The 24,689-nt window shown below is 40.2% G+C and overlaps 4 protein-coding genes and 2 non-coding genes across 6 annotated transcripts in view; 4 read left to right on the forward strand and 2 right to left on the reverse strand.

Moving 5' to 3' along the window:
• Window positions 1-11,073, reverse strand: part of nphp4 (nephronophthisis 4) — a 128,394-nt gene extending 117,321 nt beyond the window's left edge. Inside the window, exons 1-2 of the mRNA XM_026366908.1 lie at window positions 10,834-11,073; window positions 10,132-10,269 (exon numbers count right to left, since the gene is read on the reverse strand). Coding sequence (XP_026222693.1) covers window positions 10,132-10,269; window positions 10,834-11,010 — 315 coding nt within the window. The 5' untranslated portion in view covers window positions 11,011-11,073. The remainder of the gene's footprint in view (window positions 1-10,131; window positions 10,270-10,833) is intronic.
• Window positions 11,074-11,632: 559 nt separating this feature from the next.
• On the forward strand, window positions 11,633-11,705 carry trnar-ccu. Its single transcript has one exon. It is a non-coding gene; the product is annotated as a tRNA-Arg (tRNA).
• Window positions 11,706-11,711: 6 nt separating this feature from the next.
• Window positions 11,712-11,783, forward strand: trnam-cau. Its single transcript has one exon. It is a non-coding gene; the product is annotated as a tRNA-Met (tRNA).
• A 288-nt stretch (window positions 11,784-12,071) lies between these two features.
• Window positions 12,072-14,814, forward strand: dffb (DNA fragmentation factor, beta polypeptide (caspase-activated DNase)). Its single transcript, XM_026366920.1, has 7 exons — window positions 12,072-12,242; window positions 12,860-12,986; window positions 13,073-13,258; window positions 13,457-13,536; window positions 13,634-13,807; window positions 13,909-14,009; window positions 14,115-14,814. The coding sequence occupies exons 1-7, from the start codon at window positions 12,123-12,125 to the stop codon at window positions 14,362-14,364; spliced, it is 1,038 nt and encodes a 345-aa protein (XP_026222705.1). The 5' UTR covers window positions 12,072-12,122; the 3' UTR covers window positions 14,365-14,814.
• A 1,544-nt stretch (window positions 14,815-16,358) lies between these two features.
• c7h1orf174 (chromosome 7 C1orf174 homolog) lies at window positions 16,359-20,941 on the reverse strand. The gene is made up of 4 exons (XM_026366921.1): window positions 20,655-20,941; window positions 19,306-19,377; window positions 18,787-19,149; window positions 16,359-18,011 (listed from the first exon to the last, which is right to left on the reverse strand). The coding sequence occupies exons 2-4, from the start codon at window positions 19,375-19,377 to the stop codon at window positions 17,868-17,870; spliced, it is 579 nt and encodes a 192-aa protein (XP_026222706.1). The 5' UTR covers window positions 20,655-20,941; the 3' UTR covers window positions 16,359-17,867.
• Window positions 20,942-21,745: 804 nt separating this feature from the next.
• Window positions 21,746-24,637, forward strand: b3gnt7l (UDP-GlcNAc:betaGal beta-1,3-N-acetylglucosaminyltransferase 7, like). Its single transcript, XM_026366919.1, has one exon. The coding sequence runs from the start codon at window positions 21,993-21,995 to the stop codon at window positions 23,190-23,192; it is 1,200 nt and encodes a 399-aa protein (XP_026222704.1). The 5' UTR covers window positions 21,746-21,992; the 3' UTR covers window positions 23,193-24,637.
• Window positions 24,638-24,689: the final 52 nt, after the last annotated feature.

The following is a 24,689-nucleotide window of genomic DNA, read 5'->3' on the forward strand; positions in this document are numbered from 1 at the left end:
AAATATATAACGATGAAAGGATAGGAGGAACACTGCCAGATTTCAGATTCGAAAAAGGTAAAGTTAGAGTTGACATGTCAAAGCCTGGAACAACAAAGTACAAGACAGACAGAATCTATTTCTTTCACTCTGTCTCAATGTCTCTCTCCCCACCCCACCCCCACAGAGGCAGTCCAGACCCCAGGGAGCGCTGATAGCAGAATTATGCTCATTCTGTGTGTGTGTTTGAGTGTGGAGAAAAAAGCGGGAGTGATGGAAAGGGAACTGAGATAGGGATGAAGGTAGAGGAGTCCATGCACACTATGCACACCACACACAGCAGCAATAAGTCACACAAACACACATGCACACGCACACAAACACCTAACACCTCCTCAAGGCTCTCATCTCTCCCTGCTGTCACTTCGGCAGTAGCTTTTGTGGTTCTTGAACTCCCTCGATTTAATACACATACACATAACTACAGTATATACAGTGGTGAAAGAAAGTGAGTAGGAATAATGTAAGTGAACCATTTAGTATTTTCTGTATGTATGATGATACATTTAAGTTATGTTATTTAAGTTTTGTTTTTTACTCATACAAAATCACTGTATTGTCTTTGTCTGCACTGAATACATGTGCAATTATTCAGACATGCATACTGTAGGTTGGAAGAAATAGGCTAATGATATCAGCAAATGCTAACTAGAGTCTGGAGATGAAAAACCTAGGGCCTCATTCATAACCATTTCATACCCACAAAACAGGGCACATCTCTGTTTTCCAGCAGAAAAGTTGAGTGAACTATACCTGTACAGAAAATGAACAATGAATTCGAACATCGTGGAGACTGGAGAAACTGGCACAGATGGTGAATTAGTGAACTGAAGCTAGATTTCATAATGATCATTCTCGTACATTTAATTTTAACTTCATAACAAATTAATAATCATACATCCACAATGTGATGAACACTCAGGTCAGCTGTACCATGTTGGTGCTCATGAGACATTATCTATTCCCTAAGTACCACTCTATTTCATAAGATATAGGGGAGCGGTCCACATTGCTGCTTTTTCCAAAGGACAATGCAAGAATTTGTCAAGTAGCACATCCTGGAAATTGTGTCTCTTTCCCTGAAATTAACTCTCAATGTCATGACTTCCTTTTACTGATTAAATAATCATCAAGTTTCTTGTTAGAACTGTAAAACAGCACAGATACATTTCCAAAATGGTCTTCTACTGTTAGTATTTCGCCAAATGTAATTCATTTTCAGATTGTCTTTAGAAGAATAAAATACTCAGTGAACACATGGCTGGGCTGTCAGGGGCATCAGACACAGGGTGGAGAAACTGTGGTGCTGCCTCACACTCTGTCTTCTTCCTTCTCCTGTCACCTCACCTGACACCGCCTGCATTCATCGATTCATCATCATCTATCAAGAAGTGTGAAAGTGGAAGAAACATCTGTGTGCTGGATTTTGAAGTTAAATACTTTTGTTGTTACTTTTGTATGTTGTATTTTCTGTTCCATTTATGGTTAATTATGGAGGTGTTTTGGCCAGAATCTGGGGCTGGCCATTGTAAAAAGTTGAAAACTTTGGAGTGCAATCAATGGAACAAGATTGGAGGTGTGGATTAGAGCTATTTTGATTTAACATTTTGAGTTTGCAGTGCGGAAGGAGCATCTACTAAAGTGAACCATGCCTCACTAGACATCCTAAGAACGTAGCTGAGCTGAAGCACCTCTATGTTCAATAAAGACCCAAAACATTACAGTCGTATGCATTAACTTGAGCACTCTGTGTCTGTCTGTAGTGTACATGTGACTCGGATGGAGATCAGATCGAATTTTATGACACATTAATGCAGAAGCCGATGTCATTCTGAAGGGTTCACATACTTTTTCCCTGCTACTGAAGCAGTGTATTGCATGGTGTGCCACTCCAGTGTGTAAAGCGGTTAAGCAGCAGCTGCTCCGCTAGATGTTTGGTCCCCTTGGAGCTGAAATATTGATCAGTTCTCAGGCAAGGCAGCACAGTCTGCACCCCCACGTCCACATGTATAATTGAAGTATATATCTCTTAGTGTGGTATGCCAGTTGGGAGAAGGAATTAAGCACTGAGGTAAGCTGAAGGCCTGACTATGCTGCCATAGCAGCTCCTTTGTCCATCAATCATATGGCTTTTCATACAGGCTGGTTTCACAGGGTTGCTACATTTACTGTAGGAAGTGCCGTGCCTTGTAAAAGAAAATAGAGAATGGAAGACAGAACATAACAAGACTCAATATAGGTTCATGTTTTACTGCTGCCCATTTATCTAAGCACTTAAAGGAGGGGGCACAAGGCTCTCTGAGTCGCTTTGGGCCAGTGAGCATTCATGCATGAGCACAAGTAAATACAGTAAGTTAAAGGATAAGGCTGGTGTTAATCTCTAATTTTCTCACTTAGTCCATCCCAAAGTACTGTGGTACTCAGCCACCAATCCCCTGTTTTTCTGCACTAACAGGAGTAGATAGTGTATTTGTTTTCAGCTGTGCATATTTACAAGAGCAGGACGAACTTTGTAGGATCAATTGAAAATAAACTACAGCACCCATGATTATGGTAATGAACATGACAACCATTCATGACAGCATGGTTCATTGATAAGATATCCCAGACTTACAGTAAGATACACATCACACAGCGGGGGGAAATTCATTGTGAGTAGAAATATAGAATATTTCCTTTATTAAGTCCAACACTGATAACAAATCTAGTTTCCTATTTCCTGATGCACATATGAAAGGTCCATGCATATGTTTGCCATAGTGGTGGTTTACAATTTTCTGTAAACAGGTATTGTCATATACATATATATACACACTATATATACACACACACAGCACAGACATCTTCACAGGTGCTTAAAAATGCTGAAAGAAACTGAATATTGAATGGAGTGAATGCTTCCAAAGACTGACTATCCTATCTACACAGCCAATCGTGCAAGCATTAAAAAAAACACAATATTGCAGCAAATACTGTATTGCAGTCTATCATATGCATTGAGAAGAAACATGTATCCTGAATCATTTTAACATTACCTGCTCACTATTTCAAAAGCAGGTGTGATGCACAAATCTTAAAATTAAACTTGGACAGCGAGGCAGCACAGACTGCTGTCAATAATTTACAGTATCTCTGTAAATCTAGTAATTTAAATACCATCAAGCAACAGCAAAGTACCATGAAAGAAACACTTTACACTCTTAAGCCTTGCAAGGAACAGGTCAGATCTATCTTTTTATTAAACCTCCCCAGTCTTACAAGTATAAGTCAAATACACAAAATAAAGGGCAATAACCCTTAGATAGATATTCAGTCTATTAAAAAGGTTTATCCCCTGCAAATTGATTAAAAGCATGTTGTGTGCCACATTGTTTTCTAAATAACACGATAATGGAATCTTCAGAAACATGATAATAGCACTAAGTATATTTCAGCCACACTGGGTCGAGAAACACCAATGTCTGCCGGTCAGTCAGTATATTGTGTTAAGCAATAGTCATAAAAAATTATTGAGCAACAAGAAGAACCTTTGGTTGTGCGGCAGATGGTTTGGCCTCCAATGGGCCATGATCTCAACATCACTGAGTTACTCTAGGATTACATAAGGAGACAGAAACAACTGGCAGCTTAAATCCACGAAAGAACTATGGCAAGTTCTCCAAGGTGCTCGGAACAACCCATTCTCCATGTACATAAAAACACTGTGTGCAAGTGCACCTGAATGATTCATATATACAGTCTATGGCAGATATGACACTGGTCAGAGATAGGCCAGAAATTAAGTAATGGCATGAATTTCAACATACGTACACGTACCAACAATAATAAAGAGCTGCAGACAAGAAGCGCCTCAACATGTGCAACTAGACGGTGAGAGTGACGTCAACGAATGCATTTCGTTCACACCTACAATGTCCCGAAAATAGGTCTAATCAGACAAAGTGAAAACACCTGTGTGGGCAGACAATGAGCGTGCAGGGAGTTTAACACAAATACTGTCAAGTTTCTGTGCTGTTTAATATAAAAATACATTTCCCTAAAATGTTTTTTCTATTGTTTATTCGTTTCTTGAGGAGGATATAAAGAGTTGACATGAGAGTTAGGTCATCTCACATTTTCCCTAAACACAGGAGAAAAGGGCAGTGCTTCCTCCTATGTGGCAGCTGAATGGACACGCTCGATTAGATCATGTGTGCAATCATATGTAGTAAACACAACACTGTCTGTGGCACACAACAGCACTCCAAAGAAGAGTGTTTCTTCAGCTGAGCCAGCCGTTCTGCATTACATGTCTTCTTTTAGAAACGAAATGGGAGGCGTAGAGGCTTTAACTTCGTTACAACGCTGACAGCTTAAATTAGTCAACCTATTGTGTTCTTTAAGGAGAAACCTATGCTTTACAGATGAATATGACTGCTGCCATGTATTCGTTACTCTTGGCCCAAGTTTGAACCATATGGGATTCTTCACTTTGAAAGCACTTAGCTCTTTAGAGAACAACAATTCAAGAAACAAAAAGCAGAGAAACTGCATAACTGATGTTGCAATGTTTCCCCATTGGTGGCGTGTGGCTGGTGGTGAGTGGTATTTTTAATTAGAAGAACACAAGACTTGTTACTCCACTCTGTCCAAGTACTTTACTTTGGGGTTAGGTGTGGTGAACGTGTTAGTATAAAGATTAGAACAGTGAACAGTTAAAAGAAAAAAAGAACAAAATTTAAATATGCATGTGTGTATGTTACTCCAGGGTTATTCTGTGCAGCTTTACCTATGTCACGCCAAATACTGTAGTATAAAACTATGAAGAGCTAGAAAAGCAGAGGTCACGCGGCCAGGAATAAAACTTGGCCTTTTCTCCAAAGCCCAGCTGTCGGACTGATAATGTTGCACATATGAGAAGAAACCACTGGCTCCCTGTAAAGGTAGAGAGTTCAAATGGAGCGATCATAGTGAGAGACAATGCAAAAAGATACACATTTCTCTCTGCCTCCAGTCTCTCAACGCCTCTGTTTGCATGGTATGTAGCACAACATTGCCCTCTACTGCCCACAACTTTCCCTATTTGACACAACAAGCAGAGTTAGTCTGTGAAAAATATGAATAAGTTATATGTCAAATAAATCATCAGCAACTGAGAAAGTGTAGTGTGGGGGATTTCCTATGACTTTGTACCAAGATTAAAAAAAGACAAAAGATGGACAATAGTCAAGAGGCTGGATATTGGCTTTGATTTATAGGAGGTATACATACACAGAAGCCCATGACATGATAAATTGACATTGTTTTACCACAGACAGAACAGTTAGAAGGCAATGCTCTATACCCTAAACTTCCCTTTAGAGACAACTAAGGGCCTATATCTTCTGGTGCCTTTGGGGTGTCCTGTCATACACACCCTGCTTGAACAATGTTTTACCTACTGAAGATCAGATTCATGAACACAGATATTAGCCAGTTCTAATGATGCATTTAAATCTTTGGCTGTCACTCACTTTACCTCATTAATGTTTGTTGTGCTCTTGGGGCAATTTTGACTGGCTGCTGACTTCTTGGTAGAGTAGCCACAGTTCCAAAATGTCTCCATTTGTAGATTGTTTACTGTAAACTGGTGAATTTCTAAAGTCTTTGACATTACTTTGGAACTCAATTTCCAGTTTTATGTAAACCAACGATTTTCAATTGTTGGTTCTCTGAAAGCTCCTTTTGGTGAGGAATGGCTCACATAAGTGTATTCTTCTTGCACGGAGCAAACTCAAAAAGTTAGAGTGATTTTTGTCAGTTGAGGTAGTGCTTGTCCACACCTCCAAACTAATTTTTTTAACTTATGCTAACACCTGAATCCAATTAGCTTGGACAAATTAACAACGACAAATTAATGCAGAAAACTATGAAATTCCAAAAAGTTCACATATGTTTTCTTGCCATTGTACATAAAAGCAGTTTTCAAAAGATTTGAAAACCCTTGAAGCACTGACAAACACATCAAACTATCCTCAAAAGTGTGATCTACTTTCAACAAAAGCATAATAAGTCAGACTTATGACAACTCATAAACAACTTGTAAAGCGTCAGACAAAACAAAAATAAGCAACAGACGTTGTCATTGTCAAGATGTCTTGCCTCTGCCAGAGAAAAAAAGAAATGAAGAGACAAACCAAGAAAATAGATTTGCAAAGAGTTTTCTCTTTCTGCGTTTAATCACTGAGCATCTTTGCTTTTCACCCGATATTAAAACCAATCCATCATGGCTGACTAGAGGGAGGTGGGGCATTGCAATTTTCACTGTGCTCCTGTAACTGAGGAGAGGATCCCCCCTCTGACATTATTTGGATATCAAACAGCAATTTGCCACTCATAAACACCAGCATGAATGTGAGTGCATCGGGCCAAATCCAATTAAAAAAAAAAAGCTGGTGCAGCTCTTGCGGCACAACACAGAGAGGGCCAGGCCCACTTTATCATCCTGATAGGATATGATGTGGTTTATATTATTATCCTGGATGGATAATGGGATTTGGATGCTTATTGGGATACCAAGTGGGTTTTTATACAGGCTACGACTATTATGGTAGATCAAAGTAAGACCATGCATTGTGAGAGATTGTTCGATCAAAAGAACATCAAGCGAAGGAAAGGGGGAAAAACAGATGGTGACAAAACTGAAAATCAGAATGTGTCATAGCTGTGACTCATCGGTGTCACTGTAAAAAAGACTTATGCAACGCTCTGCATTTAACAGCCAGATACAGCTCACAGTATTCTTTTCATTAAACAGAGTTTCTCAAAACATCTTGTACAACCGCTCACGCTATAAACAGATAAGGCTTCGTTGACAATGGAAGCTACAGAAAAGCTCAGCAGTGCACTGACGCAATCACAAAACAGCATGTGACCGACCTCCAACCATGATGTACAGAGACCTTCAGATGTTTGATTGAGAGAGAACACAGACATCCAGCTGCTTCCCCAGATATCTATTCAAAACTTGTTTAGAAGAGATAGTAAACATAATACAGGGAGATTTTCAAGGTACAAGACTACATAATGGTACAGTTTGAAATAACTAATTGTAGTTATTGTAGTCACATATCACTTGGAGGCTCAGTGTATAGTAAGGGTGTTGCTGAAAAGAATCTTGTGAATGAGTGGTGAGATGTTTCACAGGTTCAGCTCTGGTGCTTCTGGTTTCTGAATGTTAATTCTTTACCAGATGTATTAGCAAAATGGCTGAGACTGATCTTATAAACAGGAACAAACAAGATAATAGTAGACGTATTAGGAAGTTATCAAACTACTGATCCTATAGCATAACCTCCTCTACCTCCGGAGACACAACCGCCCCAAGTTTAACTTTACTCAGTGTGTGGGAAACAAGTCACTAAAGTAGCACAGACAGTCCAGACCAGAGGGTGCCAAGCTAAATAAAAGAAACCCTTTCAAGTTGAATGGATACCATTACAATAATCTCATTGTTGCATATTTCAATGTTGTATATTTTGTCTTTTGTATCTCAAGACCTACCTTATGACATTCACTTTACCATTTTCAAGACGTAATTGGAAATTTCATCATCAAAGCACATCATTCAAAGAGTACATCACACAGTTTGACATCAAAAAATTGTTTCTTTGTTCCCTTTGTCTAGTGATGATTGCAGAAGAGAAAAGACTCAACGAACAATAGATGGAAAAAGTAAAAAAAAAATGGGAAAAAAGTACAGCAAAGTGAAACAGCAGACTTCTGCAAAACTCTAAACTGACATGTGACTAAAACTGCAAGGCATCTTCATCCACACTGGCTCAGATAAAGTACATTACAATTCTAATCCCCAGTCAACAAACCAGCAAGTCATTGCTCAGAGGAGGGAGATCAATCGCAACAGAAAAGTCATCAGGCACAAAGTTTTGTGTTATTTTTACAATTACAATTACAATTAACAGTTTAAAAAGTACATGTAATTGCACCAGATTTACCCTCAAAACATAAAGGATTTGATGAAGGGTGGAGGTGCCATTTAATCAATACACTGTAGCCAGCAAACACAGCCTTCAGTAATGCAATCTGCATACCAACAATAACAAGGCTAAAAGTGATGATACGAGGAAACAAAACTAAAATGATCACCAAATCACAGGATGAGCTTCAGGCTCACAACAAGCAGCTGACGACAGAGTGGTTTTGTCAGTGGAGGAAAGCAACTTTAAACAAAGATGCACAGTTACCTCCCTGTACACTCATTTGTTCCTCTTTCATTAATCGATGAATGGTTTCAGCTGTAAAATGTCAAACTAATTAGGAACAGTGCCTATCACAAATTAGTGCAACATGGTGTCTACAAATGGTTTTGTTTGTCCAAAATGAAAAGCTAATTTTAAAGTGAAACTTGGGAAATCTGTAAATCATCTTTGTACATACAGCAACCAGCAAATGTATAGGATTTTATCAGTCTTCTGTCAACTGGAACATTATTTTAACTTACTGACTCGGCATATCTTGTATTATCATGTAAAAGTAATTATCAAGTGCTAGAAGGGGATCCACAAGTGACCTCCATCAAAAGTTTTTTTTATCTAATAAAATAAACTTTAACACAACTTTCAAATGATCGTAACATTGAGCTCTAAACCATCTCAACATGGGTCTAGTAATCTTCAGCACAGCAGTATAAATGTTGTGATTATTACTTAGTCTGACCAACCAGCAGTACACAGCACAGCAGGAGTGCTAGTGAAGACTCAAAGTAAGTCTTACAAAATGAACAAATTCTAACATTTTGGCTGGTGTGCATGGCTGTCTGCCCCAGTGTGCTGCAGTGTAATTCAGTCTAGAGTTGAATGTGGCAAGCTCCACATGAGTCAGTTGTGATAAGGTGATTGATCGATGCTGTTAAGCCAAATGGTCCATTTGGAATTCGCTATGCTTCTTACAGGTTTTGTGTATTTGCCGCTAACAAACTGGCACTGGTTCTTAGCAGGGCTGCCAAACCTGTCAATAACAAAAATTAAACCTATAATGACAATGACAGCAAGCTGTTCATAAAGTTTTTTTTTTTTTTTAATTGTTCACTGGTGTAGATGGGGAGGAAACTAATGAGTTACAACTGTGAACATATTAGGAGAGGCAGAAATCTGTGAAAATTATTATAATTTTAATTTTTGGACTCGCGTGCATGCTGACTGAGAATCAATCAAATCTTTTCAATCACTTCTGTTCAGTGGGAGTGTGAAAACTGAGAAAGCAGAGATAAAACATGAAAATATACAACTGTCTCCACAATGTGAGACTGACACACACAGTAACGCCAAGTCCAAAGTAGGCACAACAGCTCTAAGGGCCATACAGCAGCTCTCTTAATGGCCTTTCACACACCAGTCACGTTTTTGTTTTTTGTTTTTTAGATTATTAGGGTCACTTTGTTTCATTTGGATTAAGCGTTGACAGGAAAAATAAAACAAGCACAAGTTGGTGCTATTGGTGTGTACTTGATACAGGCACTAATTTTACAGGCCTGGGGGAGGCCCAGTAGGAGAGTGGGTAAAATGCTGGTCGTGAACCACATAGTCTCTTGCTTGGGTCCTGGTTCGAAACAATAATATGCTCTATTAAGTTCAGGCTTAGGAAATTATTTTTTTTTATATTACTTCCATTACTGTAAAATTCAATGTCAACTCACAAGTTGTTGCTTACATGAAGGCATGCTCTTATTCAGCTTCCAGGTGAGAACATGGACTGCAGTGCCTATATAACGGGACTTGTTGGACGCAATTGAAATAGTTTATTGGCAATCAGGGCAATTGCTCCGTTTTGTCTGCTACCATTCTCAAGAGACTGACAGAACACAGAACAATCATCACTGCTGATTTGTAGCTGTGCTGGGTGGAGGTTTGGAGTTGGTTTTAATTAAATAATGGCTGTGCTAAATTAATTTGATTCATGAACTAGCTTTGATTTTCCTATAAGCCACTGCTTATCAAAACAATTTGAAAGGAGCTTTTAGAAAAAAAAGTCTACAAGCCAAAGTAAATCTCAGCTCCACATCATCTACAGTCCTCTGTCCTTATTTGTGTTGAATGCTTTTCATGACAAGGTTACCTCATTAAAGGAGATCTTGTTGTTTTTCATCCTCTGACATGCACTCTTCCATGTTTTCCCAAAGAAGTGTTGGTGATTTTGATCAAATAAAGTCACCCGGAGCTGGTAGACCAGGTCTTGCTCCCCCTCCGACATCACCTGTGAGTGAAAAGAGAAGCCAGAAAACATTTTGTTGTATGGAAATGTAAACACTTCCAGTCAGTGAAGAGCGTCTGAGCAAACATCTATGACTGGGTTTAATTTAAAATCTCAAAACTGCATATTGAACACAAATTACAATTGCCATTATATTTTCCATCCTGTTAATAGGGCTTTAGAGAGCAAACAGTGGATTCATGTTAAAATTAAATGTAGTGATGTTGATCTGCAAACCGAATTTAAGAGAGGATGCATAACATTTTGACACTGTGGTTTTGTACTGGTCATCTTAAGTGTACGTTTGATACGATGCAAGATCACGTTCAGTTGCAAAGATTTTGAACGGAGTTCTGCGAGTTTTTTCTTACGCACTGAGATGTACTATGAAGTATACAGGCAGCATACTGCTTAGGCCTGTACAGTACATTTACCTCTTAATGGCAGCCAAAATCGGTGGGCTGTACTACCAACTACACAGAAAGCACCACCATTGCATCTCTTCCATGAGCAAAGTTACTCTACTACTCTTCCAAACCTTCATCGTTAGCGTTAGCTGTAAGTCACCTGTGGGAGGTGAGCGGCTGTGACCCGGCCGAGGCTCAGCTGGAAGCCGTGGGACTGAGTCAAGTGGCTTTCCACAGCTCGGCGGACCGTCTGGCTCGGTGGAGGAACAAACCGGCTTCTGTTTAACACCTCTTTCCAGCCTTCCGCCATGGTGGACATGTCTTCTGTCTTTACCATATTCTTTAGTTAATGTGCAGTGGATATAAAACATGTTCCACCCGTTTAGATTTTCAAACCCGCGGTCGCCATGTTGAAAATGGACTCTACTACTTAGTGCAGAAGGGGGTTTTATGTAAATAAATGGTCTCACCAGATATATTCGGGAGTAAAACTAATAAAGACAACTAGTGGGGATTACACTAAAGTGTAATTTAATGACGCAACGAGACGTTAAACCCCGAAATTGAACGTCAAAACAAAGTTCTGCTTTATTTCGTCTTTGATCTGCAAACCTTTCATTTGGTATTTCCCATCGAGCTGCATCAGTTGCTATGACAATGTTCACGTTGTTATAGTTACCTCCAAAGAGCATGACAACCAAAACTAAACGTATTGAACCAAAAGGTACGTTTTAATACTTTATAATAAACACATGTATACAATTTTAATAGGCTACTATTATTTAATCGTTATTTTTAACATAGCTGTTTATGCACTAGCAGCGACAACAGGCTTATTCCTGTTAAAACAGTAGTACGTGTAAATCAAAGTTGAGGGCACATCTGTATTTAATGTTCAATATCATGCACATTATCATTATCACTTCGGTCACAGCCCCAGACTGAGCACACGTCGTGAAGCCCCAGTGGCCTAATGGATAAGGCACTGGCCTCCTAAGCCAGGGATTGTGGGTTCGAGTCCCATCTGGGGTGGCCGGAAGCAGAGTGGCGCAGCGGAAGCGTGCTGGGCCCATAACCCAGAGGTCGATGGATCGAAACCATCCTCTGCTAACGGTACTTTTAGCTACATTAAAATGCAGTTCTACACTTCACCACCTCTCTTATAATATAAAAGGGAGAGAATAAAAAGGTAGGTGGCGTTTCCTATACACGTAACATAAATCACAAAATCAACATCTGTTATTCTTCTTAATTATATGTGTTAGTTGCACTTAATAATACGGCAACACGTCGCCACAGATCACACAAATGATGCACAGATTCATGTGAATCTACTGTAGGATGAAAACAAACAGCAGGGGGCAGCAGCACGCCGCCTGTGCACGATGTTTACACTGAGGAGGAAGTGGAGGAAGGAGGAAGCGGTAGGTACAAACTGAAAGTAGTGTCATGGCTGCACTTCTTAAATACAAACCTGTGAAAATCAGGAGTTGTAAGGTGGATAGAAAGTACGGGGTTGCAGCAAAGGATGTGAAGGAGCTGCTGAAAAAAGGCTGCAAGTTATTACAGGTGAGGCCGCATGTGGCTGTTGTACTGTTTGTTTGTGTTTACTAATGTTCGTGGAAACACACACACACAGAGTTATTTTGAAACTACTTGTCACTGTTTTCACTGTTAGAAGCTGTTTGGTTATCTGCTGCTTGACACTGAGGAGGTTTGTTCCAGCCCTGGGTCAACGGCACCTTGTAGAAGATACTGGATGTGAAGTGATAAAACTATTTTAACATAATGTGCAGACAGTTTGGATGCTGATATGCTTCTTTCCAGGATTAGATACAACTTTGTCTCTGCGCATTAGGGCCTTCTCTGCAGGATACACTAAACTAACTCACTGTCCCGGAAAGAACATGTCTTTGTGGGACTGGAGAACGGGCAGCATCTGCTTGTTTGCCTTCTTTTCAGATAAATCTATCAATTCAAACTAATTTAATGAACAGTTCGTTGATTTGAAGCCACATTTGTACTGTAAACAGAGCCAGATGTGTGAAGAAGAAAGTTTGCCCACCAATCAAGACAAATATGTATAATAGTTTGTGTTTAATTTGAAGAATAAACCAAAATAAGTTGGTTTTGCAGAGAAAAAGGAGAAAAAGTACCATTATTTTAAATGTCTTCCATGTTTCCAGTTGCCACTTTACGGTGCACATGTTTGTTTGTATTCTGACGGGACCAAAGTGACGGAGGAGTTCTTCCCAACTTTGCCTGACAACACTGAACTGGTTCTTCTGTCCAGAGAGGAGACGTGGAGTGGAGGTAGGTGAATCAACTTCAGACAGACGTCTGTGTGTTCTCCTGACCAGACAGACTTTAAAGCTACAACCTCTGTCATCTCATTTCAGTTATCTGCGACATCGGACAGTTACTGAGCACAGACCGGCACGGGGATGGCCTCATTGAAGCAGCAAAAAGTCTCCTCTATGACGAGCAGTCTCCGAAGAGGCGTAAAATCCTGACCGACCTGCTGCTGAACCTGGAGGACAGGTCGGAGCTGGAGAGCAGAGAGGACGATGAAGACTGGTTTCAAGGTAGATCACAAAACCAGCCATGTGTTGTCAGTGGGTTTGAAACACTGGTCCTGAAATTAGGGCTGCATTGTCTTCCTACTATATGAAAGCAGAGTTTACAGTCAATACAGCGATGGAAAGATGTGACTTTTACAAATGTTCCACTGCACCAAACATCAAAACACTGTTTATCTGTAGCTGAGCTTGTTGTCGTTCTAGGTGTTGATGCTCGATTCAAGACAAAATCTGCCTACATGAAGTTCAACTGTGAGAGCAGGATACGAGGCTACGTTAAAGAGGTCAGACTCTTAAGCTAACACAAACTTAGATCTTAGGTGTATAAATGGATCCCAGTGAGACACTGATTGTTTTCATTTATTTCCTCACTGTTCTCAGGTGGATCATGCCACCAGATCCATACAGAAAGCCAAAGTGAAGGCAGAGTATGTGAAAACATCAAAGTGCCTGGCGGAAATGCTGAAAGCAGCCAGATACAACGGCTGCTACTTTGACAGGACTGAGAAGGAGCGTGATCGTCTCTGTACTCAGGAAGGATGGTTCACTTGTCAGGTAAAAGCTCGTCCCGGAAGCAGAATTACAAACTATTCTGATACAACTGGATCAGCTTGTTTACATGTCTACGTCATTCCTGCCCCCCCCCCTTCCCTCAGGGAACATTTGACCAGGACGTGTGCCAGTCCCTCCACTCCATCAACCCCTATGGCAGCCGAGAGAGCAGGATCGTCTTCAGCACGTGGAACCTTGACCACAGGTTGGACATTTAACCAGACAGGAACTTAATAGACTTACACACACGTTTAGGTAAGTTGACTCAAAGCTAAAAGGGAAAGTTCAAACATTTCTCCTTCATCTCCAGGATAGAAAAGAAGAGGACAATCATTCCGGCTCTGCTGCAAGCTCTAGAGAACCACAAGAGCACCGAACTCAACCTGAACTACTTCTACCGCCTGCTGTTCACCAGGGACAACCTGAAGCTCGTCCACATCGTGTGCCACAAGAAAGGAGCTCACAACCTGTCGTGCGACACCAAGAAGATTCTTAGAATAGCCAGTAACTCGAAAAAAGGACATCACGAGGCCAAAGGGAAGAAAAAGCGCTTGATGTGAATATTTTTAACTATTATTTTTTATAGAAATATGTGTTTTATGACATCATCATGTAATGCACAGAGAAATTCAGACTTCAGTGGTGCTTTGTAGCTGCACAGTCACTTTTTGACCTCAGCTAATGTTTTTATCATTGATGCTTTCTGACTTAGCGTATACGAAGTATACGGCATCCAAAGCAGAACAGATTATACGAAAAATATTTTGCATAACAAATCAGACAGTAAAAAGATATAAAACTTTTGATGTGATAATCAGAACAATCAGCTGTAAACAAAATTCTGCAATTAATATGAATAGCACTGGTGCAGGTACTGTTAGCCTCTATGTTAGATGAGGTTCACGTTGTTATCACCTTTAGTTCATATGTTTTTAAAAATACATTTATTTTTTCATATGACTTTGTCAAATATGTAAATTTTGTGATATTAAAATAATGTTTTGAACAGCTTTGAGGTGTGTGTGTTCTCTTCTTCCTCATCAGCTTTAAAATATACGAGATTACCACTTGGCATCTCCAGGAGCAAACAGAAATTCGGCCCATAATTAAACACCCATCCGTCATCTGAACCACTTTTCCAGTCGAGGGTCATAGTGGTGAAGCTGGAGCCAAGTGAGAGGCAGACGACTACTCGCTACACCAAAAATAATTCAGCATGCGATACTGTAATCCTGTAAGAAAGTTGCTATGGGAAATTTGTTGCTCGCAGATTTGTACGATCATGAATAAATAGAATGCAATCAAATTTCATCAATGCAGTTTCTGCAACTTTCCTGCTCCAGGTCACCACCCTGGTAGACGGATACAGACACTTCTGTGCACAGGATTATCAACTTACTGATCAAATTGTTAATTTAAATACATAGCCAGCATAGGAGTTAACAGGAGTAAATAATAAGGCTGTGTGGGACCTTTTATTTTTTAAGTGTGGAATTGTATCATGTAATTGAGCTGTTAATATGTTGGCCTTACTTTCCGCACTTATCCATTGTTACACATTCACATCACATCTTGTAACCAGATCTAAGACTATCTTTATGTCATTGCTCTTATGATCAACAAGTCATTCATTTAAGGACAGAGACAGCAGTCCCTGTCCTTCAGCATCTCGCACAATGTTCCTAATTTAAAGCTACATGTAATCAGCTTTTATCAGTAGCAGCCGCAGACAAGTGGACACAACCTATATCTATCTACCAACTGTACTACAGTGAGTTTGTTCAATATGTGCTGGACGGCAGGTGTTTCCGCTTGTCTGCTATCATTTGAGCCGAAGCAAGACAAATATATCGATATAATTTGAACAGGCAGCGTTACAGCTGTGATGTAAAACAACCTTTAATTTACATCTCCACCAACAGGACTTTACATGTCAGCCCTACTGCAGAAGGACTTCAAGCAATACAAAAATGTATTGCAAGTGTCAAAATAGTTTTCTGTCCAGAAATGTTTTGATCAAATGCTTCATGCAACTTCAAATTCATTTGTGGTTGAGCTTTGTGTGAGGTTTTGTTTCTAAAATAACAGGAAAGTCATGAGGTTAAACTGTTAAAGAAAGAGCTGAGGCTACATGACAGAGGGGAAAGCCAGATCTTAAAATATCCAACACGTTTCCTTCTCTGTTCTCAGCTAAAGGATGACAGCATGATAGAAGTCAGAGAAGAAAGAAAAGTTCAGCGACTGTTTAAAACAGTGCAGTGCAACAGCTGCTACTGTGATAAAGGTGCAAAGAAGCTGGACGGCGTCTGTACTCGGGAAGGCTGGTATTACAGCAACAAAGCACAGACCATGGAGCTGATGAATATACTCTACACTACAGTGTCAGTATTCAACTGACTGATTTTAAAACCATTGAACTTCATAGTCAGCACAGGTCATGTTTAAACTAAACACTATTCCAGTGGCCATCAACAACGTGATGTCACCGTTTACCTCACTTGATTTCTTATGAACCGTGCAGAACTTTACTGGCAGTGGAGTAATTACACTTGACTTGAAGTCATGAAAAACATTTATTTGTCCTTTGTGTTGGCACAATCAGGTAAAATGCATGAATTCTTTACAATGAGGCATTTGCACGGTCGGAAAGTTGCATAGAAGTGTATGAAAAAGCATTTAGCATAAATAAGGCAGTAAAAATATTTAACACATTTAACCATGATGGTCAGAACAATCAGCTATATACAAAATATGAAAGGCTAAGTGCAATCACTATTAACCTCTAACTAAGATGACTGGACTACATGATCAGTGAGGTTATACTCTATCCTGTTGACTCAAACACAGGAGAATTTTATTAGAAAACTCAATGTTTTTAGTCCCTGATTTACTAGTATATTTTTCAGATATCACGTTGTCACATATGGACCAAACAGAAACAACATCGGGGGATGATTAGTAGCTGCACTTACATGTAAATATACAGACAGATGTGTTGAAGCTGCCCAACAGGAATATTAGACACTTGGTGAACATGATTCTCAGACAGCGATTTTGTGATATAAATGATATCAATTTTAAAACTGCTCTTTGGTTTGTGTTGCCTCTGTCCTCATCATGTGTATACAATCTGAAATCAGCATGAATTATATCACAAATACAAAACTCTGCTGGTCCAGTTTTTTTCCAACATGGTTCTGTGGTACACTGAAGAACAGGTATAATCATTTTCTTTTGTTGGCAAAAAAAAATCTAATTTATGCAAAGAGTCAATATTAACTGTGTTGATCGTTCTTTTCATGACTGATGAAATTCACTCCGTCATGCTGGATATCAGCCACTGGGCCAAATCCTGCCCAGATGACTGTGACTTTATAACTACTAATTTGTAGATTAGTGAGGAAAAAGAAGCTTTTTAAAAGCAGCATTTTTGTATCACCTCAAACTAAGATTCTCAAATTATGAAGCAATATGCTTTGTGGACAGATTTGACTATTTAAAGTGCTGCGTTAACACACCCACCAAGTAGGACCAGTTACTACTGAATGAGGGGTGATGGGAACATAAATTCATCAATAAATATTTAAACGAGCACTACAGGTGCCCATGTTAATCATATTATTGAAGCTATATAAAAACATAACCCCATGAAGAAATAACATATTCAGGTACTGGACCAAATGTTCTAGGTAGAAGCAATTTAGCATTTTTGTGCTTTTGGACGATCAAGAAGTTACTTTCAAACCACTGTAATGAGCTGGTGGTAAACTTCAAAATGTTCTCTGATGTTTCTGAATTGTGACAAACTAGAAACAGGTTTAATGAAAATACATCCACACACCGTTGGCTTGTTAATTCTCACTTTACTCACATCACTGTGGACAATTTCATCATTAGTGACTCATCAGCGCATTTGTCTGTAGTGCACTTTTGAGTGTTTAGTGTTTTTAGCAGCATTTCAATAAGTACTTTCATTTGGCTGCCTTTTAACAAGTGCTGAGAGCTTTCATGTCCTTCAACAGACATTGTCTGAGTCCACCATGGTCGTCAGCATGGTTGATCATCAGTAAGTACCTCTGGTATCATCTCGCTGTGTACTGCTGAGGTCCACCTCCTCTTCATCACTGTCTTCTCGTGCGTAGTAATGGCGTCTCCTGCGCTCCCTCTGGACACAGGCAGAAGTTGCTGGTGATCTTTGGGGAAAGTCCTGTATGGAAGAAAAAACAAAAAATCCACAACTGTATCTGAGCTTTGCTGAAGAGCACCTTCACACTAAACAACCCTTCTGGGAAAAAAAGCTTTGTGAGCATGATATTGTGAAATTGTTCAGGAACTCTGGAAAAATCTCAAATGTGCATGACTGTCAAGCCTTTAGGCAGCAGTTCATGAGAAACCTTCATGCTACAATGATGAATACATTTACACTGCCTCGGGGATAGTTGGAGGAACAGTTGTCACATGACACATGTCACTGCTAGATCTAGAAATGCAATCTGAAACGCTAATATGCAAGAGGAAGCTATACACCATCTCTGAGCCTGAGCATATTAGAATTTTAAAAGAGATATATGATGCCATCAAGGAAATTACTTTTCTCAGGACGTCAGGGGAATTCCAGCAGGCCTCTTTCTGCACATGTAGTGTAATTAAAAGTAGTACTGTACTGTAACTGTAGTACATGTGCTTCTGTCCCAACGTTTGAGTGCGGTACAACCATGAAAGTCAAATTTGCTTATATTTAGGAGGTAATTCTGAAGTTTGTACTTCAAAATGACGTCAAACTAATAAAATCTGCCTCTCACTCGGACTCAGTCGGAGCTGAAACTGTTCTGTAAAGAAAACTTGGCCCTGAATGTGATGCAGGTCTGATCCTGAGGAGTTATCTGAATGTCATTAATGACTGTAAGGTAACAAAACTGAAGTTGGGTCAAGTAGAAGAACGTGTGTTTGTCAAATTTACAGAGCCAACTGAAACGCCTCACCTGTACAGCATCCAGGTTTCCAAAGAACTGCTCCACAGGAAGAATCTGATTGCTGTCATCATCTGGAAAGATGTTTTTGCTGGTTTCTTCATAATCCATCTCCTCGGACTCCTGTTTGTCGTGGATGTTGTTCACTCTGCAGCAGTCCAGATCCAGCACCGTTCTCAGCTTATTCTCTTTGCCGTCATGTCCTTCGACCTCTGGTGATGCCGAGCATCTCCTCCTGCCTGTGGACTGGTGGCACTCACAGCTAATACCAGAGAGTCTCTCCAGGCAACTGGCTGGGCCACTGACTTCTGAACTGCTCTCTGCTACTGAATGCGTCTTAGGACTTTTGATGCATCTCCTTCTTGTAGCAGAAGACTGTGTCACAAGGATAACACCATCAGTGCTTGTAATGTACTTTGTGTGCAGTTGTGAAATAAACCAAAGAAATTTAAATTCCTACTTAAAACAATCTTTTGACTTGTAAATTATATACAAAGACACTATCTATCTATCTATCTATCTATCACAAACCTTTCTGGATATTTTCACCTCTGATGTACTCTTTCTCTTTCTAGTCTTCAGGTTGCTGAGTTGACCTGGCATCTGCAAAGCGACATAAATTAGTTTGTTTAATTCAACACGCAAATGTCACAAACAGTTAATGAAAAATAAAAGTTGGTGGGGAGGCAGCTGTCACAATATGAGCAGCTCTGAGGCTCCTGGTAAGCAACAATTTAGCCAAGTAACTTTTCAAAAGCCCTGTAATAAAGTAGGTTAACTTCAATTTATGTTGATTTTTTTATGTGAGCCACCTGTAGCAGGACCAAGCCATGAATTCTATGTCTGACTTGCATGATCACTGTCACGCTGTTTGAGTTAGGTATATTTATGATATAATACATGGTTTATTTCAGCCACAGACAGACAGATAATATTTTCCAGAAACACAAATTGATAAAAAGACATGACAGGATGTAAGTCATCACTTTATCAAAGAGCCAGGTGAGTGACGGGTGCTGTAGCATGACTTAAGAGGTGCGCCTGGTTTTGACTGATAACATTCCTACAACAAAGACTGGTGCTAAATAGGCCTTTTCTGTGAACGAGCCAGGCCACATTCTTTCAAGTACTGTTTTTTTTCTGAGAAATGTAAAAATGTCACATTATTTGCTCCTCTGACACAAACACTCGAGTTTGTGTAGAAATTTGGTTGACTTGGTTTTATTTTGAAAATATTCTCCCTTTGAAATGTGTGGGGTCTTTCAGCAGGAAACATTTAAAACGCTTTTCATCAAACTCATCTGGAGTAACTAATGGTAGAATTAGATAATTATGGCATTTTGGATCAAATTTCCCCATGAGGATCAATGAAGTAGAGTATGCATGTGATCTTATTTTGGCCAAACTCCATCCAAAATATTGCACATTTAACGTCACTTTAACCCTCTGTTGTGCCTCTGTGAGCGCCATTACCATCTGAATCTTAATCCACCAACGCTATATTTAGAGCTTTGACGAATGCCAAAACTCAGCCGAATTGAAACTAATAAACGACAGCTCACACCTGAACTGTTAAGAAAACACTAGATTAAAAGTAATGTAATTGAGCTTCTGATCACTGAATTACGCACGGAGTGTCGGTAAAGGAGCCGCCACGGCAGCAGGGACGTCTACAACATAAACAAATTAAAGTCACATGGAGCAGACGCGACGTCAGCGCCGTCTGCGATGATAGTGAAACAGACTTGGACGTTTTAATGACAGCTATGATCTCATTAAAGCTCACTAAACGATAGTTGACATGTGAGCTACATGCTAATGATGCTAGCAGCGAAGCTATTAAACAGCATCAACTCAGCTTAGCTAGCTTCAACACTTACCCTGTGCACTCCCTGATAATAAGGCTGCTGTTGACCCCGATATCAAACGTGTCGACTGTCGACTTGTTCTTAATTAGCTTTAAAACCAGCTGCTTTCGGCGAACTGGTGAAAATGGAGGTAATTGCAGGATGATGTCGTCGGTAGCAGCTGCTCAGTGGGAGAGGTTCACTCACAGGTCGCAGCTCTGCAGGTCCACCTCACACCAGGACCCGGCTCCTAACTCCCCGGTTTCATGCTACTGTTTTGCTCATCGAGCGAAGTTTGTCTGTTTAAAACTTGAAAGACTGACAATAAACTGCATTTAAATTAAAGCCCATTAAAATAAAAATAACTAAATAAAGAAGACATGTCATGTAATTCCACGACCTCTCCACTAGAGGGCGCTAGACGTTTTGACTACAGGTCAGGCTGCATCTCGTTAATTGGATTAAGTTGTAGTTTTAAGTGTTTTGAATAGTTTTTAGATCCGATATGAAATAAAAACAAACAAATATTTGAGATTTGGCAGACTGTAATAACATTAAAACCTATTCACTAAAAGTAGTTAGTGTCTAATTTCTGATGCAACTGGAATTAATTATACTGTACATTAAAAAACGGAGTTTTCCCTTCAAGTCACATTTACAATTCGTATTAATAAATATGAACTGTGTTTTGAACAGCATTTATATGAAGATTTTTACTTTAATGTCTTTATTGTTTATGAGGTAAAATGACTGAATGAATATACTGTACAATTAGTGGGAGTTTTATTTTTAATACATAGAATTAAAATATATATTGAATTTTTAAAATACTTTTTATATTGTGCTGTACTGTGTTAATGTGTAACCCTGGAAACGTTGCTCGTCATATTGCCTACAACAAAATTAATGAAATTAATGAAAGATCAGACTTGAATTACTTAGTAATTCTATTTATTATCGATACCATTTTCATTTCCATGTGAAAATTACCAGATGGAAACACAGATAAAGTGGACATTCAACCTGTAGTGTGTGAAAAACCTGCTGGTTTCAGAGCACTGTGCATCATCAGGGGGTGGGGATACTGGGGTGGAGTGTTGTGGATGACAAACTCCAAGTCTTCAGTTGTCCTGTCAGTCTGCTTAGAGACCGAAGACAGAGCAGAGGTCCGGGGGACATGCTGCGTATCCTGAGACTTCACTGAGCGCTGTAAAGGCCAAAGGGGCCCCGGTCCCAACTCGGTGTCAAGGTTCTCACGAAGCCGGGGCGCAGACTCCGGTGTCCGGATGAGAAGGGACAGAGGAGCCGGACTATGAAGACAGAGGCTCCAGCATCCTGAAGGTCTGTGGTCGCCGCTGCGAGAGGAGAGCCATGGATAATATTGTCCGCAGAAAGCTGGTCGGGTTCATCAGACCCCTGCTCACTCTGTGTCTCATCCTTGCGTCTCTCCTTATGCTCCAAAAGCTGAAACTGCCAGAGAAGGACGAGTTCGGACACAAACATGTGAGAGAGAACATGTGGTGCGGTAAGGACTGTTTTTCACTCAGACAGGGGAAAACTCAGGACGATTTGGACGCGCAGCGGGTTTCCAACAGGACTCCCCCTGAATGGGACGCGCAGGTTCTCAACTGCACTGAGGACTCGTCGTTGAGGTCCCAGGACTGGTTCCGGCGCCTGGACCCGAGATTTCACCAGTTCGTCCTGCACAGACACTGCAGGTACTTCCCCATGCTCATTAACCACCCGGAGAAGTGCGCGGACGGAGAGGTGCACCTCCTCATGGTGGTCAAGTCCATTATTGAGCAGCACGACCGCAGGGAGGCTGTGCGTAAAACCTGGGGTAAGGAGCAGACGGTGGATGGGAAGAAGATCAAAACGTTGTTTCTTCTGGGAACCCCATCGGCTGGAAAGGACGCCAGTAACCTCCAGAAGCTGATCGAGTACGAGGACATGATATACGGGGACATCCTGCAGTGGGACTTCATGGACACCTTCTTCAACCTGACCCTGAAAGAGATCAACTTTCTCAAGTGGTTCGACATATTCTGCCCCAACGTGCAGTTCATCTTTAAAGGAGACGACGACGTCTTTGTGAATACGCGTAACCTGCTGGAGTTCATCAGCTTCGAAGTGGAGGAGCGCAAAGAGGCCGACCTGTTCGTGGGGGACACCATCCACAAGGCGATCCCCATCCGGAACCGGCAGAGCAAGTACTACATTCCCAAAGAGCTGTACGACAAGTCCTACCCGCCTTATGTTGGCGGTGGGGGGTTTCTGATGTCCGCCGTGCTGGCCAGGAGGCTCTTTGTGGTCTCAGAGGAGCTGGAGCTGTATCCCATTGACGATGTGTTTTTGGGCATGTGCCTGAAGAAGCTTAATGTGGCCCCGCAGATGCACCCGGGCTTCAAGACCTTCGGCATCACCAAACGTAGAGTGAGCAAAATGAACAACGACCCCTGCTTCTACAAAGCCCTCATAGTGGTGCACAAACTGATCGCGCAGGACCTGGTCAACATGTGGAGCGTGGTGCACAACAAGGAGCTGATTTGCGCACAGAGGAGCACCATATGATTGTCCCTTTCCTATAAACTGCAGCAAATACACTGAGGCTACACAAAGCTGAACCAGTGACATGGACGGTCTGAAGACTGGCGACGTGCAACCGATCATCTACACGATGATCTTCACACTTCACATCTGTGAGTCTGCAGTCATGTAGTTAAGGGAGGGGGACTTCATCAGACCGCAAATTCCAGCTCTATGACTTTGTGAAGACCACTAGCGTATAAATCAACAGTGCCATTTCAGATTGAAGTGTCATGGCTCTACTGTGACAGTCTGAAATTTGCGGTTTTAATTGAGAGTTTCTTCATTTGTTTGCGGTCATATTTCAGCACATCAGTGGGATTGCCAAAGTGGACTATGTGGACTCTCAAAACACACAATGAGTGATGACTTTGTTTGGGATTGAAATTGTAAAAATCAAATGAAGTGGGTTTATTAAGTTAATATATTGTTGTATTTTCTTATGTGCTTTACAGAGGAAGGCCAAAACCAAAGAAATCACATTATATATTATGTTTAGTACTGTAAATATCTTTAGATCATTTTGTAAATACAGAATGGATGTTGAAGGTTTTGATATATGGGTGTGTCAGAAAAACACATAGCTGAGGGCACTCGAGAATATCTAGCTAAGATGAGCTTTTAATTCCCATCTTAGTATATTACTGTACGCCTCATACCTAAATACAGAGCTGCTAATCATAGGAAGCTAGTGTTAGAACGCATTCACCATATGAAATCACATTTGCAGTGTTCTGCTTAGTGTAGCTTTATTTAAACAAATACAGTGCACTTACAGAATGAGCGTTTAATTGCAAAAGTATGCAGAAATACTGACTAATACGCACATAAAACACAATTAAATATCCATTGTGGCAACACCTCAGTACAGAAGCGCATTAAAGCAAACGTGATGGACTGAAAAATTAGACACTAAATATATTTTTGTATGACTCTACTAGGTGGAAGCGGTTTGTGCACTAGTATACACACATTAATAAATAAGCTTTAATTCTGTATTTTAAAAAAATCAGAGACTCAGACTGTTTTAAGGATGTTTCTGTTAAGAGATTTTTACAATCAATGCTGACTTAATGCGTAGTACAACAGAAGCAGTAATATTAAGGTGTTAACTATAAATCTAGTTCATTATTGTTTTAGACCTTTAATTCTGAGATTGTGGTTGAATTAGGTTTAAAGAAACTGAAGTATTTGAAACTGTTGGTGCTTTTGTCATATCCAACAGAAAGCAGGAAGAGCTGAGGAGAAGTACTACTGTAAACATTCTTCCTGTTCATTTAATTTAATTTTTGAACCTATGCCAAGGTAAAAGCTATATTTTGTCTGTCTCACTACACTAGTACTGTATAAAGCATAAAACTCTACTGTCTATTCACGATTGTCAGTAGGCATTAAGTGGAAGAATAAATGAAGTCCATACTGTACTACAATTCAGCCGTGCAGCATTATTCCTTTGGCAAAGTGCTACTTTAATTCGCCTGT

This window comes from Anabas testudineus, chromosome 7 (genome assembly GCF_900324465.2).
Source record: "Anabas testudineus chromosome 7, fAnaTes1.2, whole genome shotgun sequence".
In the NCBI taxonomy this organism is placed as follows: Eukaryota; Metazoa; Chordata; class Actinopteri; order Anabantiformes; family Anabantidae; genus Anabas; species Anabas testudineus.